General features: G+C 43.6%; 1 protein-coding gene across 1 annotated transcript in view; it reads left to right on the forward strand.

Moving 5' to 3' along the window:
- Window positions 1–2,015: 2,015 nt before the first annotated feature.
- The window catches only part of LOC306823296 (NACHT, LRR and PYD domains-containing protein 12-like), a gene marked incomplete at its 5' end in the record, with an annotated part of 88,503 nt that continues 71,662 nt past the window's right edge, over window positions 2,016–18,856 (forward strand). Inside the window, 8 exons of the mRNA XM_079342752.1 lie at window positions 2,016–2,046; window positions 2,265–2,533; window positions 2,765–4,287; window positions 7,475–7,648; window positions 14,541–14,714; window positions 15,896–16,069; window positions 16,623–16,796; window positions 17,976–18,149. Coding sequence (XP_079198878.1) covers window positions 2,016–2,046; window positions 2,265–2,533; window positions 2,765–4,287; window positions 7,475–7,648; window positions 14,541–14,714; window positions 15,896–16,069; window positions 16,623–16,796; window positions 17,976–18,149 — 2,693 coding nt within the window. The remainder of the gene's footprint in view (window positions 2,047–2,264; window positions 2,534–2,764; window positions 4,288–7,474; window positions 7,649–14,540; window positions 14,715–15,895; window positions 16,070–16,622; window positions 16,797–17,975; window positions 18,150–18,856) is intronic.

An 18,856-nucleotide genomic window follows, 5' to 3' on the forward strand; every position in this document is an offset into this window, starting at 1 on the left:
TGTGTGTGTGTGTGTGTGTGTGTGTGTGTGTGTGTGTGTGTGTGTGTGTTAGATCAAACTGTTTCCTGTTCCTCTTGTGTTGATCTCTCAGTGAGTGTTTCTGTGTTTCCTCTCAGACTGACTTCAGATCAGATCATGGATGTGAGTTCAGAGGAAGAGGAGGACGGAGCAGAGTCTCCTGGACCCAGCTGTTTGTCTATGAAGAGTGATCGGTCCAAACATCAATCTCTAGAGTTCAGTAAAGAATCTGGAGCCTCAGACTCAAAGTAAGTCTTCTCACTAACTCCTTGTCTCCTCACATGTTTCCTTGTAGGCTCAGTCACCTTGTAAAGCTGTAATCTAAGAGGACTCTTACAAACCTTTGAACCTGCCCGTTATCCTCCTACTTCTCATTAGTTCGTTTATTAGCAACAGAAGATTCTCTATCGTATCGAGACCACCTCTCCACTACATATTCCATGTTTCTGGCTGACCACTTTCAGACCGGGAGATAGGGTCACATGGGTCCTGGGGCTTATGGCATCATCTGTCCAGGCTGTGCCATTAGCCCTTTTCCATATGCACCCAGTGCAGCAGTGTCTCCTGGGTCTAGGGTTGAGCCCAGGAAGCCGGCTGCAAGACCCCATGTTCATCACCAGACAGCTGCGGTTGGCCCTCTGTTGGTGGGAGAACAAGGCAAATATTGGCAGGGGGAGCTTACTGGGCCCAGTGACTCATCGCCAGCTTCTGGAAACAGATGCTTCTCTGACAGGTTGGGGGGCAGTGCTCAGGGGGTATGGTGTCAGCAGTCGTTGGCACGATCCCAGCACAGCCCAGCACATCAACATTTTGGAGCTGAAGGCGATCCACCTCGCCCTTCACCATTTTCTCCCGCAGCTTCGAGATCAGCAGGTGCTTGTGAGGACAGACAAGCAGGGCAGCCTGGGTTCCCAGTACCTGTGCAAACTGGCAAACCAGTTGTGGCTTTGGGCTTACCCCAGGTTACGGTCCCTGAGGGCGGTTCATGTGCCAGGGGTGACCTATCTGGCATCAGACCGGCTGTCCAGAGGGGGTCTAGACCCCGGAGTTTGGAGGCTACACCATCAGGTGGTTGCAGCTTTCTGGTGCCACTTCGGATGAGCGCGGGTCGATCTGTTTGCATCACAGGAATCCACCCACTGTCCCCCTGTTGTTTTTGCTGGGGAAAGACAGCCCTCCCCTCGGAGTGAACGCCCTGGCTCATCCCTGGCCAAGGTCTGTGCTTTATGATGATCCACAGAATCAAGATTCAAATCACATCATTAGTGCAGCTCTAGTATAAAGACCCTCCTGCCAGGGAGCACGTTGTGTTCAGGTGCAGGTTGTGTCAAAACGCTGTGGAAACCGTACCAAACTGTACTGATCCGTACCGCACTGCTTTGTGGAAACGGGGCTTAAATGGCTCAAAATAATCCTCAAAGTCCTTCAAGTAGCTGTCCTGTTCTCCGTGTTGTTCTCCGATGTGCGGACGCAGACTTTACTTCACGTTAGTTCACAGTCTGTCTGTGTTGTAAACTAAGTACGCTTCAAGTTCACATGAAGCCGTGCATGTGTTGTATTACCATGTTATGAAGAAGAGGTTACCGTGCTCAGGCCCGGTTAGTCCTGGAGCAGTGTGAGTGCAAGGCCAGCGGGGGAATCAGGAGGGGGGGTCAGTCGTTGGGTCAACTGGACGAGGAGGACGGAGCAGAGAGTTCACCCTGATACTGCTGATCCAGCACAATGTAATTCACAATGTTTCACCACGTCTAACCTGAGGTCAAAGGTGGACTAACCTGAGCTCAGCTGTCTGAAGTGAAACAGTGGATGACAGGATCAGACTCTTTGATTCTCTGACTGTGAAGAAGTGCACATGGTGTTCAGTCTGACTGAATCAAATGAATCCAAACAGAAGAAAGAAGGCGTTACCTGCTCTCTGTGATCATCTGACTGTTTAGATTGTGTTTGATAAATCTTCATATTTTCTATCAGTCAACCATCAGTTCAGTTCTAAAGACATGTTTTCACAGGGGGACAAAGAGGACTCATGTTAGAGAGGAACAGATAGGAGGATCCAGACCAGGACCTGGACTGCAGACAGTCAGTCAGAGCAGCACTGAACAAAGTAAGACTGTACACCTTTGTGCTTCTGTGATCTCCTAAAACACGACTTTTATTGGTCAAAAGTCTAGAAATTAAAACTCTTTTTACTTCTTTTACAAAAACATCTGAAAACAATAATCAGATTGTATCATTCTCTCTTTCAGTAGATAGAGGTCAGCAGGAGGTTTTAGATCAACATAAAGACAGTCTGAGGACGAGATGTGAACGTGTGACTGAAGGAAGTGATGAAACAGGAAGTAGGACCCCCCTCAACAGGATCTACACTGAGCTCCACATCACAGAGGTGCAGAGTGAAGAGGTGAACACCCAACATGAGGTGAGACAGATGGAGACAGACTCTGAAAAGAAGAAGACCCTCCATGAGACTCCAATCAGGTGCCAGGACCTCTTTAAAGCCTTACCGGACCAACAGGAACCAAAGACAGGAGCTCAACCCGACCAACAGGAACCAAAGACAGGAGCTCAACCCGACCAACAGGAACCAAAGACAGGAGCTCAACCCGACCAACAGGAACCAAAGACAGGAGCTCAATCCGACCAACAGGAACCAAAGACAGGAGCTCAACCCGACCAACAGAAACCAAAGACAGGAGCTCAACCCGACCAACAGAAACCAAAGACAGGAGCTCAACCCGACCAACAGGAACCCATCAGAGTGGTTCTGACATACGGCGTGGCTGGTGTTGGAAAAACCTTCTCAGTGCAGAAGTTCACTCTGGACTGGGCCGAGGGCTCAGAGAACCAAGACGTCAGTCTGCTGATCCTGCTTTCATTCAGGGAGCTGAACTTGATCAGAGATCAGCGCTACAGTCTTCTTGAGCTGCTCCGTGTTTTCCATCCAACATTACAGAAGGTGGCAGCAGAGACGCTCGCTGTCTGTAAACTGTTGTTCATCTTTGACGGCCTGGATGAAAGCAGACTGTCATTGGACTTCACAAACAGGGAGGTTGTGTCTGATGTCACACAGAAGTCATCGTTAAACACACTGTTCACAAACCTCATCAAGGGGAATCTGCTCCCCTCAGCTCTCATCTGGATCACTTCTCGACCTGCAGCAGCCAATCAGATCCCTCCTTCATGTGTTGACAGGGTAACAGAAGTACGAGGCTTCACTGATGCCCAGAAGGAGGAGTACTTCAGGAGGAGGTTCAGTGATGAAGATCTGTCCAGCAGAATCATCTCACACATCCAGACATCCAGGAGCCTCCACATCATGTGTCTGATCCCGGTCTTCTGCTGGATCACTGCCACAGTTCTGGAGCACATGATGAGCACAGAGCAGAGAGGAGAGCTGCCCAAGACCCTGACTGACATGTACTCACACTTCCTGCTGGTTCAGACAAAGAGGAAGAAGAACAAGTATGGTGAGGGACATCAGAGTCCACATGAGCTGACGGAGGCCGACAAGGAAGTTCTTCTGAAGCTGGGGAGGCTGGCGTTTGAACATCTGGAGGACGGAAACATCATGTTCTACCAAGAAGACCTGGAGCGGTGTGGTCTGGATGTCACAGAGGCCTCGGTGTACTCAGGAGTTTGTACAGAGATCTTCAAAACAGAGTGTGTGATCTTCCAGAAAACAGTCTACTGCTTTGTTTATCGGAGCGTTCAGGAGTTTCTGGCTGCAGTCTACATGTTCCACTGTTTCACCAACAGGAACACAACAGTACTGAAGACTTTTCTGGGAGAAACACGTGTAGATTCAACTTTTGATGTTCTCCTAATGGAAGCAATGAAGAAATCCCTGAAAAGTAAGAACGGTCACCTGGACCTGTTTGTTCGCTTCCTTCATGGTCTTTCTCTGGAGTCAAACCAGAGACTCTTAGGAGGCCTGCTGGGTCAGACAGACAACAGTCCAGAAATGACCCAGAGAGTCATCAACAACCTGAAGGAGATGAACAGTTATAACATCTCTCCTGACAGAAGCATCAACATCTTCCACTGTCTGATGGAGATGAAGGACCTCTCAGTCCATCAGGAGATCCAAGAGTTCCTGAAGTCAGAGAACAGATCAGAGAAGGAACTCTCTGAGATCCACTGCTCTGCTCTGGCCTACATGCTGCAGATGTCCGAGGAGGTTCTGGATGAGTTGGACCTGAAGAAGTACAACACATCAGAGCAGGGACGACTGAGACTGATTCCAGCTGTGAGGAACTGCAGGAAGGCAAAGTAAGTCCAGATGTGATGAGCATTAGAAATCAGTGTCATGTACTAATTTACTTATTTTAATATAAACTAAATATAATTCTCTCTGTTCACTAAAAACTGTTCCTCTGTTAATGTTCAGGAGAAACAGTCAGTCGTAGTTTTTTATCTTTTTGTCCTGAGTTCATAAATGTTTTTGATAGTTTTTTATCAAGGTTCAAGGTTGTTTATTGTCAAATATGCTCCATGTTAAACATACAGCACAGATGAAATTGCAATCCCCCCAACCCCCAGTGCAAACCTGCAGTGCATAAAAAGAGCACTAAGAAAACTAGCAATAAAAAACGATACTATAAAACAAATAACTTAACTAAAGACATTTGGCCAACAAATAATGAACAATCGACAGACAAGGGCACTTGTGAGTATTTCACCATGAGGCAGTATGTGGATAAGTTAAAGTATTAACAATATAAACAGAGTACAGATTAAGTTAAAAAGTGAGGTAGTGCGTTGTAAGGTAGCAAATAGTGCAAATAGCATAAACAATAAACGGCTGTGCAGAGTTTTTAGAGTGCGTGAATTAGTGGAGCACGCGGGGGGTGGAGGTGGAGGGGGGTGATGTCAGATACTGTAGGGGCAGACTGTGGCAGGAGGCAGAGGGGGGATGGAGGGCAAAGGGGGGGAGGAGGCAGAGGGGGGGAAGGAGGCAGGGGGGGGGGGGGGGGGGGGCAGAGGGGACGAGTGGGGAGGAGAGCAGGGAGGGAGTTCAGTCTCCTGACTGCCTGGTGGCTGCCTGCCTTATGTGAACACATTCAGGAGAGAATTCCCAAAGAAGTGACTGAGATGTGTGATAGTGTTGATCCCTGAAAAGAGAGATATCAGATACTGTGAGCGCCCCCTTCCAGCCTCTGCAGGCATTACTAATCAATCATGAGCATCATCTCTGAACATCTCAGCAGGTAGATCACAGATAAACTGTTCTTACAGGAGATCCTTCACCTCACTACATTTGATTCTTTGCTGACTTGTTTGATTTCTGGATCATTCTGCAGCAGTCTCTGTATTTTCATGTTTATAGAAGTGAGCCAGACGAGAATGAGATGGTCCTCCTCCAGAGTTACTGTTCAATGAGTTTCAAATGGTTTTCTACTCCAGAGAGAGTCCTCTGAATAGATCACACTTCAGATCACAGACTATAGATGAAGAATATTCGAGAGGACAGAGGCTCCACCAGTTCCAGGGAATAAGTCCAACTCAGTGGTCTGTCAGGACCAAAGAGCTCAGATCTTTCCAGTCCAATCGAATATTCTCCAGTTTTTAACTGGTTTTCTGTCAGAGGACAAAGAGTAACACGTCATCTATCTTCACATCATAATCCAAGTCACAGATCAGATGTAACAAAGGCTAATGTTCATCTTTAAAACTTACAATATAATTAAAGATATGACTTAACCACAACCAGAGCCGGCCCAAGGCATAAGCGAACTAAGCGCTTGCTTTGGGCCCCGCGGCCACTAGGGGCCCCCCAAGAGCACTGTCATGCAGTGTGCACTGTCGCTGTAAATCCAAAGAGGAAGAGTCAAAAAACGTTTTAAAAAAAGGACATATCCTTCAGGTGCAGAAAAAGAAAGTGGAACGGTGTAGCCATAATTAGCAGCCACCTAATTTTAAAACAGCAGTTATGTAATGGGCTTGCTGGTGGTGCAGTGGAACTGCTCATGTCTTTATATTTTACAATCTTCGTGCTGGCGGCCCGGGTTCGCGTCCAGCTCGTAGCGGTCCCTCCTGCATGTCTATCCCCACCTTCCGACCCTATCGACTACCCTTTTCTGCAATAAAGGTTGTAAAACGCCCAAAAATGAATCTTAAATAAATGTTTTTTTTTCTTAAAAGCTAAATGTATTTTTTAACTGGCCGTTCAAATAGCAAAATATTCATGCCAAAGGAATTTAACTTTGGTAGACTGTGTTCTCTCTGTACAATGTGAACATTAAACAATAATTAACTAAAAATAAAAACAGGTAATTTAAGACTAATATGTACAAGACTGATGAGACAAGAGGACTTTTACAGGAAATACAAAGCTTTATCACCTGGAACGTTCAACCCCAGGCCACGCTTGTAGCTGTTGTTTGCTGATGTTTTACATTTTGAACAATATGTGGCACCCTGGACATCATTCATTGGTATTATTTATGTTCTCAACTGGGCCACCACCATGTCTTTATAAATTAAGTTTCAAACTCTTCATGAAGATTAAAAACAACATGAAGCCTCTGGTTTCCTCTGGTTCTGTTAAGAAGTGAAATCATGAAGACCTGTGATTGAATAATGTGTGATTTGATAAATGTAGTAAGATCACAGAGCTGAATGAGATCAGCAGCCTGTTCTTCATCTGTGCACATGAACAGCTGGATGAATGTTGAGCTGACATTTGGAGGATTTAGATTTAGTGAATACACAATCAGAAATGATCCTCTAATCATTTAGAGAAAACTTGATTCATCAGGACAAAGTGATGTTGAGATACTCATCACAAGCTGAACACATGTCATATGTAAAGACATGCCAGGCTGACAATAGGATAATTTAAACAACACTGCCAGAGCCACAAGGAGTTTATAATAGGTGTGTGAATGATCAACAATCAATATTATTGGCAGAAATAGAGGGCCCCATGGAGGCTTGGGCCGGCTCTGACCACAACCAAAGTAGATCAGTAGATAAATCAATGAACTCATTCACTGCTACTTATTGGACTTCAACAAAGGAAACTTCCACAGTCTCACAGTCCAAACTATCAGGATTGATGAGGCATGCACATGCAGTCAGCTCCATTGTTCCCAAAGAGTTCACAGCAGGTGAGCTGGCTGCCTTTATCAGCTCTGAAGCTCCGCCCATCCAGGAAACATAAAGCCAGGTAGAGGAGAGTGAGTGAAGGAGGGGGGATTTTACACCATAGACATGATGTCCTCCTAAATAAAACTCCATTAGTTTCCATTCATCAGTAACATTTAGTGAATGATTGACAGGTGAAGAATGTGCAGGTTTGAAAACCAGTGATGAGACTGTTTGTGTCAGCGACAGATTCCACTGAAGTGTAAAGTTAAGACCAAACAGGACAAACTGTTTAATCATCAGATGTGAGACGTAAATATCAAACGCTTCTTTTATCAGTTATATTTCTCTGTTTTATGTGTCTCTACAGACTTTCTAACTGTAAACTCTCAGAGACTCACTGTGACATCGTGGCCTCAGCTCTGAAGTCCGACCCCTCCCATCTCAGAGAGCTGGACCTGACCTGGAACAGGCTGCAGGATTCAGGAGTGAAGCTGCTGTGTGAGGGACTGCAGAGTCTAAACTGCAGACTGGAGACTCTGAGGTCAGATCACTTCTTCAGTCCTCTCTTAATTTAATTAAATGTATTTACATGTTATTATTCCACTCCATCGTTTCCTTGACTCATTTACTCCAGTTACTCATAAAGTCTCTGTTTCTTAGTCTATACGTGATTCTTTCCATCCTTAAAGTTCTTCAGCTGTTACCTTCATGCATTAATAGATGCAGATTTATCATCCAATCAGCTCCTTGTCATTTGCTTTCATGCAGCTATGTGTATTATTGTGTATAAGTATGTATTCCCTTCTTCTCTATTCCTGCTGGAGCAACACCAACTATTTATTTTATTTTTATTGAAGCTGTAGTGACGATCAGCTGATCGGCCACTCAGCTGGGTGCGGGAACAGATCTTGGGATTTGACGCGCTGAATGAATTAATGTCCAAACATTGTCTCCTGTTGGGTGAGGTTCCCATTTAATTTATATTCGGATCTTATACAACAATATGGTTTCTTAAGTGATGGTGAAGTGATGGTTGAGGTGATGATCCTACATGTCCGTGACAGCGGTAAAAACCGTCTGACCTCCCCGTCACCCATGCCTCATTACCTGGCTCCTAACACCCGTGCAATATATAACTTCCCCTGCCACACCAAGCTACACTCCCCCCTGTGGTAGACAACTGATATATATATTTAGCACCTACACACCGGCCCCTAATTGTGAAGACATGAACAATTACAAACAAACAAAAAAGAAGCAACAAAGAATAATCTTCTTCCATCTTCTTTGAGTCAGGAATCTCCAGTGCCTGACTCACTCATTGGGTCATGACCTTTACACTGCTTCTTGGAGTAGAAAGAGCTTGGATATGGGTCGTTCCAACTGTCCTGTCTTTGTTCTCAACTGTACTATACGTACAAATCCATTTTTGTCTGAGAAAGTCTTCATCACTCTTCCAATTATCCATGATCCTCGTGGAGCAGCTTGTGGACCACAACAATGTCTCCTGTAGTGAAGCTTCTTCGAGGCGTTGTCCACTTTTCTGGTTGTATGGCTGAGCCAGCAGAGGTTACAGCAGCAATAATTTCCTTCCTTTTCCTACTTAGCTCCACGAAAACTATCTTGAACCGAAGGAACCAAGCGACTGAGGTCTTCAGCTTAGCCCAGTCAGAGAAGTAGTTTAGGAGTTTAGTAGTCGCACTTTCAGGATTTGCAATTATGATGTTCGCCATGAAATCACCTTTGACCTCTGGATCTTCTGAAGTAATGGGCTGTGGGTTAAAAGGTTTTGGCCAATCCACCTCTGGCTTTCGAAGAAAATCTGGTCCATTAATCCACCTCCTACATGGCAAGAAGTTATCTGCAGTCAGACCTCTGGAGGCTTCATCAGCAGGATTGTTTCGAGAGCTGATGTACCTCCATTGAACAACATGTGTTGCTTCTCTTATGGAAGCCATTCTATTTGCAACGAAGGTGTGAAACCGTTTGGTCTCATTACTGATGTACCTTAGCACAGTCTGACTGTCTGTCCAGAAACAGCACTCCTCCAAGTTAAGCTGTAGTTCCTTTTTATGCAACTGATCTTCAGGGACCACTTCTGCATATCCATTGTCGATCATCTCAGTAATAAATGCTGTATACTCATCCTTGTAGATCTTATTTCTTTCAAACTTTCTTTTGAGACACTGAATGCGCTGTTCAGCTATGCACCTGTTGTCTGGCATGGTGATGTCATCCACTTTAAAGGGTAAGTCTGTGCAGTAATGACCTTCCTGTATACACGTAGACTTCTCCAAGATATCCAAAAATCTTAGGTCCTCCCTTGACATCTCATGTTTCTCCTCCAGTGCCTTCTCATTGAAATCTTGATTATATTGAGCAACCAACAGCTCCTCCAGTTTGACGATGGATATCCTATTGACATAAATGGCTGAACAGCTTCTCTGACAAGCACTATTGGCCCTTAAACGACCGTTGACGACCCACCCCAATAGGGTCTTAACAGCATAAGGTCCATCGTCTTTACTGTTGATTATTTCCCAAGGCTCTATGAGTTTTGGTGCATTTGTCCCAATCAAAATTTCCACCTCAGCGTCCAATTCTGGAATCGTGATGTCTTTTAGATACTCCCACCTTTCAATATCTCGCTGAGTGGGGATGTTGCATTTTGACACAGGAATTGTTTCTTGAGTAAACATTTCTGGAAGTTCAACAAATTGGTTAGCATTCAATCTGGACACTTTAATAATGTCACTTTCAACAACCTTTTCCTGGCCCATAGTGCGCAACAGAATATTGGTCCTGGTGCCCTGCAAATTCAGCTTCTCCTTAAAACGCTTAGTACAAAAGGTTGCTGTACTTCCAGGGTCTAAGAAGGCATACGTCTGCCATGTTTTACTTCCGTTCTTTGATTTTAACTGTACTGGCACAATTGACAGAGTACAGTCTTTGTCTCCGGCCCCAGTGCAACCACCTGCCTGCAGTGAGACAAGTGCGCTACTGACTGATGTTTCCTGTGGTTTGTTAACCCTTTCTTTGTTGTACACATGCAGAACGGTTGGATGTTTTAAATTGCACTCGTCACAAGTCAGACGACTTCTGCATTCTTTGCTCATATGACCAACTCTCAAGCATCCAAAACAGATTCCTTTTTCCCTCATGAAATCTATTTTCTCCCTGTGAGCAATTTTATTCAGCTCTGAACATCGTAGCAATGGGTGTTGCTCTTTACAATAAAGGCATGCTACTGAGGCTGGCTCCTTAGATGTTGTGGGTTGCTTTGGTGTCCTGTAAACTGAGGCCTGAAGAGGTACAGTATGGTTAGTAGCTGCAACAGTTGTTGAAAATCTGCTTCTGGATAGTTGATTGCTCCTATTTACAGCCTTTGTTAAGATACTTGGTTGCACATCTGAAATATCTCCAAAGAGTGGATGAGACAGGATTTTGACTTGGTTCTCCAGAAAATTCACTATGTCTGGGAATGTGGCCCTATATCCTCGTCTTTCAATGTCACATGCTGCAGACCTCCACCTTTCCCTCAGCCTGTATGGACACTTCATTATAACAAGTCTCATGCTTGATGGAACGTTCATCTCGTCCATGTACAGTACTTCATTCATTGCATTGCAGCATCCTCTTAAAAACAATGTGTATTCCTGCAGCACCTGAACGTCCTCCGTTTTCATAACAGGCCATCCAAATGCTCTGTCCGTATAGGCTGTTGCTATTTTGTGTTCGTTGCCAAAGTGCTCCTTCAGAAGATCTTTTGCTCTTTGGTATCCTTGCTCTGGCCTCATGTGTAGACAGCTTTGTACCAGCTGCCTTGGCTGCCCCCTGGTGTATTGTTCCAGATAACTCAAACAGTCTTGATAGCTGCTGGTTCGCTCTTCAATACAATGTTCAAAACTCCTAATAAAGGAAATATACTTTAAGGGGTCACCATCAAATACAGTGATGTCTCTTTGTGGTAGAGTAGTTGCCATTTGCTGTTGCACAAGCATCGCTGTAATTTCATTTTGCCTTTGCATGATTCCACAAACTGCATCCTGGTTAATAACATTTGCAATATTTTGTGAAGATTGAAGCCCGTGCCTTTTATTTTCCTGTGCAGCGACTGACCTGAAGGGTTCAGCAGCTGACGCTGTGACAACATTTTGAGATTCAGGCCTTAGATTTGAATGAGATGTTCCAGTGTTTGGTGACAACTGTAGATTGCGAGTTCTGTCCTCCGCTTGTGAGATCCCATTATGCTGCACTTGGTCCGAATTTGTTTGCATCCTTAGTTTTGGTCTCACATCATATGCAGATGAAACATGTGGTGCTCTTAAACTTTGATATACTGCTGGAGCTTTTGTTTTTGGTACAAATTCCCTTATTGTTGCATCAAGTCCAAGGTGTTGTTGTTTGCGAGAGTTTTGCAGTAGCAGCAGCAAGTTGTGTATCAAACTCCAGCTTTTCCTTCATTTTCCTTAGCTTTTCCTTTTCCTGTTTGAGGTTTTCCTCTTGTGTTTCCAGGTCATGTCTCTTTTGCAGAGCAGCAGCTTGCTCCATCAAAGCTGCTTTTTCTGCCTTTGCCTTTAAACGTGCACATGCAATCGAACCAGAACCAGATGATCTGCTGGAATGACTTCTTTTGCTTGACATTTTGCTGGACATATTAGACACACTGTCTTCAGGATTAATGTTGTCTTGGTACACAGATTTCACATTTTCATCATCATCATTTTCATTTTGTTCATCATCAACATTGTCATCACCATCATGTAAACCACCATTTTCTTTCAACCATTTTGATATTTCTTCAACAAATATGTCATTGTCAGCCTTTCTGGAATCAAACCATGTTTCCTGCTTTGTCTGCTCCTCCTGAGGCAGAGGAAACCCAGTGAACAATGAGTTATGGAGATCAGTAGCATTTTGACACAAGCTTTTGAACTCTATCAGATTTTGTTGAACAACAGAGAAGTTTTCCTTGGAAGCCAGAAGAGTGGTGATTTGTGGTTTTAATTTGCTGGCTTGTTTTAAATTGGCATTCATTTCCTTTTGTAGCCTCTCCATTGTCATTGTGATTCCTTTTAAAGAAAGTTTTCTTGTTCTTTTTCCAGTGCCATCATCTTGTGTCTCTGTAGACTCCGTTTCAGCAGTTGGGCCTTGCATTTCATTCATTTTCAAAACTGTGCACTGCTCCTTTAATGGAAGACGCTTCAGCACAGGGCTTTCACACAACCTGTGCGCTTTCGGTGTCCAATCCACACATTACAAAACCATTTGAGTAGCGTTTTCCTCCTTATATTTTAATGAATGCGAGCAGATCAACAGAATTGGGGACATGAATGAATGAATACATTGTCAACGCGGCCCACTGTCGCGTGCACAGCGCAACGCCGTTCCAAACATTTCAATCCGCGTGAACGCGCTCACCTGGGAACTCCTGGTCATGCTTTGCTTCACTTTCGGGATGGTTTTGTGACATTCAAAGAAGAAACAGAGCCGCTATCCAGGACCTTCCCGATCGTGCCCATTATCCAGGTGAGATCACGGTTTTTACTTGTGTAGTGACGATCAGCTGATCGGCCACTCAGCTGGGTGCGGGAACAGATCTTGGGATTTGACGCGCTGAATGAATTAATGTCCAAACATTGTCTCCTGTTGGGTGAGGTTCCCATTTAATTTATATTCGGATCTTATACAACAATATGGTTTCTTAAGTGATGGTGAAGTGATGGTTGAGGTGATGATCCTACATGTCCGTGACAGCGGTAAAAACCGTCTGACCTCCCCGTCACCCATGCCTCATTACCCGGCTCCTAACACCCGTGCAATATATAACTTCCCCTGCCACACCAAGCTACACTCCCCCCTGTGGTAGACAACTGATATATATATTTAGCACCTACAGAAGCGTTTATTTAAGCAGGTTGGTCCCATTGAGATGAAGAACCTCTTTTTTCACAGGAGACCTGGTCGAGACAGGCAGCAGCAACAACACAAAGTTACAGACACAATGATAATAGAACCACCTATGAGTCAAATCTGGGAGTCAGTAGCTCAAGCAGTCAAACTAAAACCATGTGCATCCTGTAGAATCTGCTTCCAGGTCTTTCATTTTAGATTTAAAAACCTTCAAGGACTCCATTCTGCAACAGATTCCAGGCTGAGGGTGCAGAAAACACAAAAACCTTTTTACCAGTTTCTGTTTGAGCGTTTGGAACAGAGAGCATGAAAAGGTCCTGAGAACACAAAGAATACTGTCCAGTACTTTTCTGTGTGATAAAAGCACAGAGATAGTGAGGAAGCAGACCAAGAATGACCTTCTACTGTATATAAAGGTGTACCAGTGTAAGCGCCTACGGGTCACCAGAGCACGCCATCCAACCCGAGAGGACATGTAGAATATGAAGTGGATGAAGCCGTTTCTGTAAATATTAATATTTGTAATCTTCTCCTGAACAAATCCCCAAAACCTTCCCAACACGGGACAAGAGTCAAAGATATGCTGATGATTGTCTTCCTGATCCCCACACTTCCTCCAGCAGGCTCTACTTCCTGATCAAATGTCTTTTGAGGAGATTTTTGCTCTTGTGAAAATCCTCAAGTTTACTTTCCAGTCAAATTCTCTCTCATGAGTCCAGGACAGCATGGACACATCAGCTGCTGAGAAACATAGAAACAAAGACAAGACGCTTCAGGTTTAACACGAGACATCACATCTGAACCAGAGGAGGGAAATACCCACAGACTTCTCTCTCTCTCTTTCAGTTAAGTTAAGGGGTTTGTTTTTTCAGTCTTAAAAGAGACAAACTCAAAGGACAGCGTTCCAAAATGGTTTTATAATCATGTTTGAACATTTTCAGGATTCAGCGCCCAGTTGTTTAAAGTTAAAATGGAGGTGAGTGTTATTTCTGCCATTAGGTCTTAAAGGAGCTACATGAGGGCCGAGAGCCACAGGTTGAGTATCACTGATTTAGAACAAGTTTCAGATTGAGTTTTGAAAACGTTTCTATATCCTGTCAAATTATTCAGATTTAAGAATCGTCGTCATGCAGAGATTTCTGACAATGTGGAGAAAAGTTTCAAACTCTTCATGAAGATTAAAAACAACATGAAGCCTCTGGTTTCCTCTGGTTCTGTTAAGAAGTGAAATCATGAAGACTTGTGATTGAATAATGTGTGATTTGATAAATGTAGTAACATCACAGAGCTGACTGAGATCAGCAGCCTGTTCTTCATCTGTGCACATGAACAGCTGGATGAATGTTGAGCTGACATTTGGAGGATTTAGATTTAGTGAATACACAATCAGAAATGATCCTCTAATCATTTAGAGAAAACTTGATTCATCAGGACAAAGTGATGTTGAGATACTCATCACAAGCTGAACACATGTGACTGGATTACACATTATTGTTATTCTTCTTTTATTCTTTATTCAGATTGGAGGACTGCAGTTTGTCAGAGATCAGCTGTTCTTCTCTGGCCTCAGCTCTGAAGTCCAACCCCTCCCATCTCAGAGAGCTGGACCTGATTGGGAACAAGCTGCAGGATTCAGGAGTGAAGCTGCTGTGTGAGGGACTGCAGAATCCAAACTGCAGACTGGAGACTCTGAGGTCAGACACCTTTTCTTTCTTTGAGTCTGTGCTGCTGTTCAACACCTCAGGAATGATGAACACTGTGTGAATCCTAACCTAAAAACAAGCTGAGCAGCATGAAACAAGCTAACATTAGCAGCAGCTCTGCTCCCAGCCCCCACTGACCTCCTGAGTCCACTGAAGAGGGTCTGCTAATCTCATGTTGTGTTTGTCCTGCCTGCCTTCATGACTCATTAGATTGTTAGATGGTCGAGCCTCTGATCTAAGAACAGCTTCCTGTACGGCTCACAGGTTTAAAGAATGTGTGGTGATAATCACAAACAGTTCATGAGCCTCTCATCACCTTTAACTTCCAAACAAGCTCCATATGAAATACACAGATCCAGAGAAGAGCAGCACAGAGACATTTAGGAGTGTAGAGAGGACTCTGACAAACCTCCATGAACTGTCCTTTAGTAACAGATCACATCATGACGGGACATGTGTTTGGATGGATTGTCTGATTTTATTGTCATATATGCTGGACCTCATCATTCTGACTGAGAGTCCACTTTACAAGAGATCTGAAGAACATCTGTTTCTGGATCATTCTTCCTCTCTTTCATACCGTTCATGTTTTTTATGATCATATATCAAAACAAACTCTGTGATTTAAAGGTACTGTGAGGAGGTTTGATCTGCTGATGAAACACACTCAAAGTAATCTGGATTTCTCTTGATGACTGTCTAAAGTCAATGAGACCACCAACATTATAAAGTCCTTTTGAAAGTCTGCCTGTTTCCAGCTGCTCGCTGTCACATGAGGAGAATCACAGGACGCTGTCTGGAAAAGCCTTTCTTTACATTTCCTACAGAAGAGATTCACACTGACTTGTAGTTTGTAGAGTTCAAAGAAAGCAGGAGGAGTTTTTAGTGAGGGAATACTGTACAGGACAAGATCAGTAAAGAGAGAAGAGGTTTCACTTTGTCCACAGGGGGGCGCCAAAACAGACACGTAATGAAAGTTCCTCACAGGAGCTTTGAGTGTTTGAATCTAAGAAGGATCAGGAAGAACTAAAGTATTAATGCATCCTAATAAAGTCCTTCAATGTTGGAATGAACAGATGATGATCACATCAGTGTGTTCATGTGGACAACATCACACATTCATGTATAAAGCTCACTGTCATCTACATTTACTTCTTTTATTCTTTATTCAGATTGAGGGGCTGCAGTTTGTCAGAGATCAGCTGTTCTTCTCTGGCCTCAGCTCTGAAGTCCAACCCCTCCCATCTCAGAGAGCTGGACCTGAGAGACAACAAGCTGCAGGATTCAGGAGTGAAGCTGCTGTGTGATTATCTGCAGAGTCCAAACTGCAGACTGGAGACTCTGAGGTCAGATCACTGACTGTAATATTTATTTAAATCATTTCAATCCACATCCTGAATTATTGCACATTTCAGAATTTATATATTTTCAGTATTTGTCTGAATTTGAATCTTGGGAAATTCCATTTCTTTGGAGATTTTTCATTTTTTCCAATTTGTTGGATAATTTAGAGATTTGATGTGAAAATGTTTTTGTGACTCTGTGAAGTAAAGTTGAACAAGGTGCACATGAAGCCTCTGGTTTCCTCTGGTTCTGTTAAGAAGTGAAATCATGAAGACTTGTGATTGAATAATGTGTGATTTGATAAATGTAGTAACATCACAGAGCTGACTGAGATCAGCAGCCTGTTCTTCATCTGTGCACATGAACAGCTGGATGAATGTTGAGCTGACATTTGGAGGATTTAGATTTAGTGAATACACAATCAGAAATGATCCTCTAATCATTTAGAGAAAACTTGATTCATCAGGACAAAGTGATGTTGAGATACTCATCACAACCTGAACACATGTGACTGGATTACACATTATTTTTATTCTTCTTTTATTCTTTATTCAGATTGGAGGACTGCAGTTTGTCAGAGATCAGCTGTTCTTCTCTGGCTTCAGCTCTGAAGTCCAACCCCTCCCATCTCAGAGAGCTGCAGCTGAACTACAACAAGCTGCAGGATTCAGGAGTGAAGCTGCTGTGTGATTATCTGCAGAGTCCAAACTGCAGACTGGAGACTCTGGGGTCAGACACCTTTTCTTTCTTTGAGTCTGTGCTGCTGTTCAACACCTCAGGAATGATGAACACTGTGTGAATCCTCACCTAAAAACAAGCTGAGCAGCATGAAACAAGCTAACATTAGCAGCAGCTCTGCTCCCAGCCCCCACTGACCTCCTGAGTCCACTGAAGAGGGTCTGCTAATCTCATGTTGTGTTTGTCCTGCCTGCCTTCATGACTCATTAGATGTTAGATGGTCGAGCCTCTGATCTAAGAACAGCTTCCTGTACGGCTCACAGGTTTAAAGAATGTGTGGTGATAATCACAAACAGTTCATGAGCCTCTCATCACCTTTAACTTCCAAACAAGCTCCATATGAAATACACAGATCCAGAGAAGAGCAGCACAGAGACATTTAGGAGTGTAGAGAGGACTCTGACAAACCTCCATGAACTGTCCTTTAGTAACAGATCACATCATGACGGGACATGTGTTTGGATGGATTGTCTGATTTTATTGTCATATATGCTGGACCTCATCATTCTGACTGAGAGTCCACTTTACAAGAGATCTGAAGAACATCTGTTTATGGATCATTCTTCCTCTCTTTCATACCGTTCATGTTTTTATGATCATATATCAAAACAAACTCTGTGATTTAAACGTACTGTGAGGAGGTTTGATCTGCTGATGAAACACACTCAAAGTAATCTGGATTTCTCTTGATGATTGTCTAAAGTCAATGAGACCACCAACATTATAAAGTCCTTTTGAAAGTCTGCCTGTTTCCAGCTGCTCGCTGTCACATGAGGAGAATCACAGGACGCTGTCTGGAAAAGCCTTTCTTTACATTTCCTACAGAAGAGATTCACACTGACTTGTAGTTTGTAGAGTTCAAAGAAAGCAGGAGGAGTTTTTAGTGAGGGAATACTGTACAGGACAAGATCAGTAAAGAGAGAAGAGGTTTCACTTTGTCCACAGGGGGGCGCCAAAACAGACACGTAATGAAAGTTCCTCACCGGAGCTTTGAGTGTTTGAATCTAAGAAGGATCAGGAAGAACTAAAGTACTAATGCATCCTAATAAAGTCCTTTAATGTTGGAATGAACAGATGATGATCACATCAGTGTGTTCATGTGGACAACATCACACATTCATGTATAAAGCTCACTGTCATCTACATTTACTTCTTTTATTCTTTATTCAGATTGGAGGACTGCAGTTTGTCAGAGATCAGCTGTTCTTCTCTGGCCTCAGCTCTGAAGTCCAACCCCTCCCATCTCAGAGAGCTGGACCTGATTGGGAACAAGCTGCAGGATTCAGGAGTGAAGCTGCTGTGTGATTATCTGCAGAGTCCAAACTGCAGACTGGAGACTCTGAGGTCAGACACCTTTTCTTTCTTTGAGTCTGTGCTGCTGTTCAACACCTCAGGAATGATGAACACTGTGTGAATCCTAACCTGAAAACAAGCTGAGCAGCATGAAACAAGCTAACATTAGCAGCAGCTCTGCTCCCAGCCCCCACTGACCTCCTGAGTCCACTGAAGAGGGTCTGCTAATCTCATGTTGTGTTTGTCCTGCCTGCCTTCATGACTCATTAGATTGTTAGATGGTCGAGCCTCTGATCTAAGAACAGCTTCATGTACGGCTCACAGGTTTAAAGAATGTGTGGTGATAATCACAAACAGTTCATGAGCCTCTCATCACCTTTAACTTCCAAACAAGCTCCATATGAAATACACAGATCCAGAGAAGAGCAGCACAGAGACATTTAGGAGTGTAGAGAGGACTCTGACAAACCTCCATGAACTGTCCTTTAGTAACAGATCACATCATGACGGGACATGTGTTTGGATGGATTGTCTGATTTTATTATCATATATGCTGGACCTCATCATTCTGACTGAGAGTCCACTTTACAAGAGATCTGAAGAACATCTGTTTATGGATCATTCTTCCTCTCTTTCATACCGTTCATGTTTTTTATGATCATATTTAAAAACAAACTCTGTGATTTAAACGTAGTGTGAGGAGGTTTGATCTGCTGATGAAACACACTCAAAGTAATCTGGATTTCTCTTGATGATTG

This window comes from Symphodus melops (genome assembly GCF_947650265.1).
Source record: "Symphodus melops genome assembly, chromosome: 5".
Classification (NCBI taxonomy): Eukaryota; Metazoa; Chordata; class Actinopteri; order Labriformes; family Labridae; genus Symphodus; species Symphodus melops.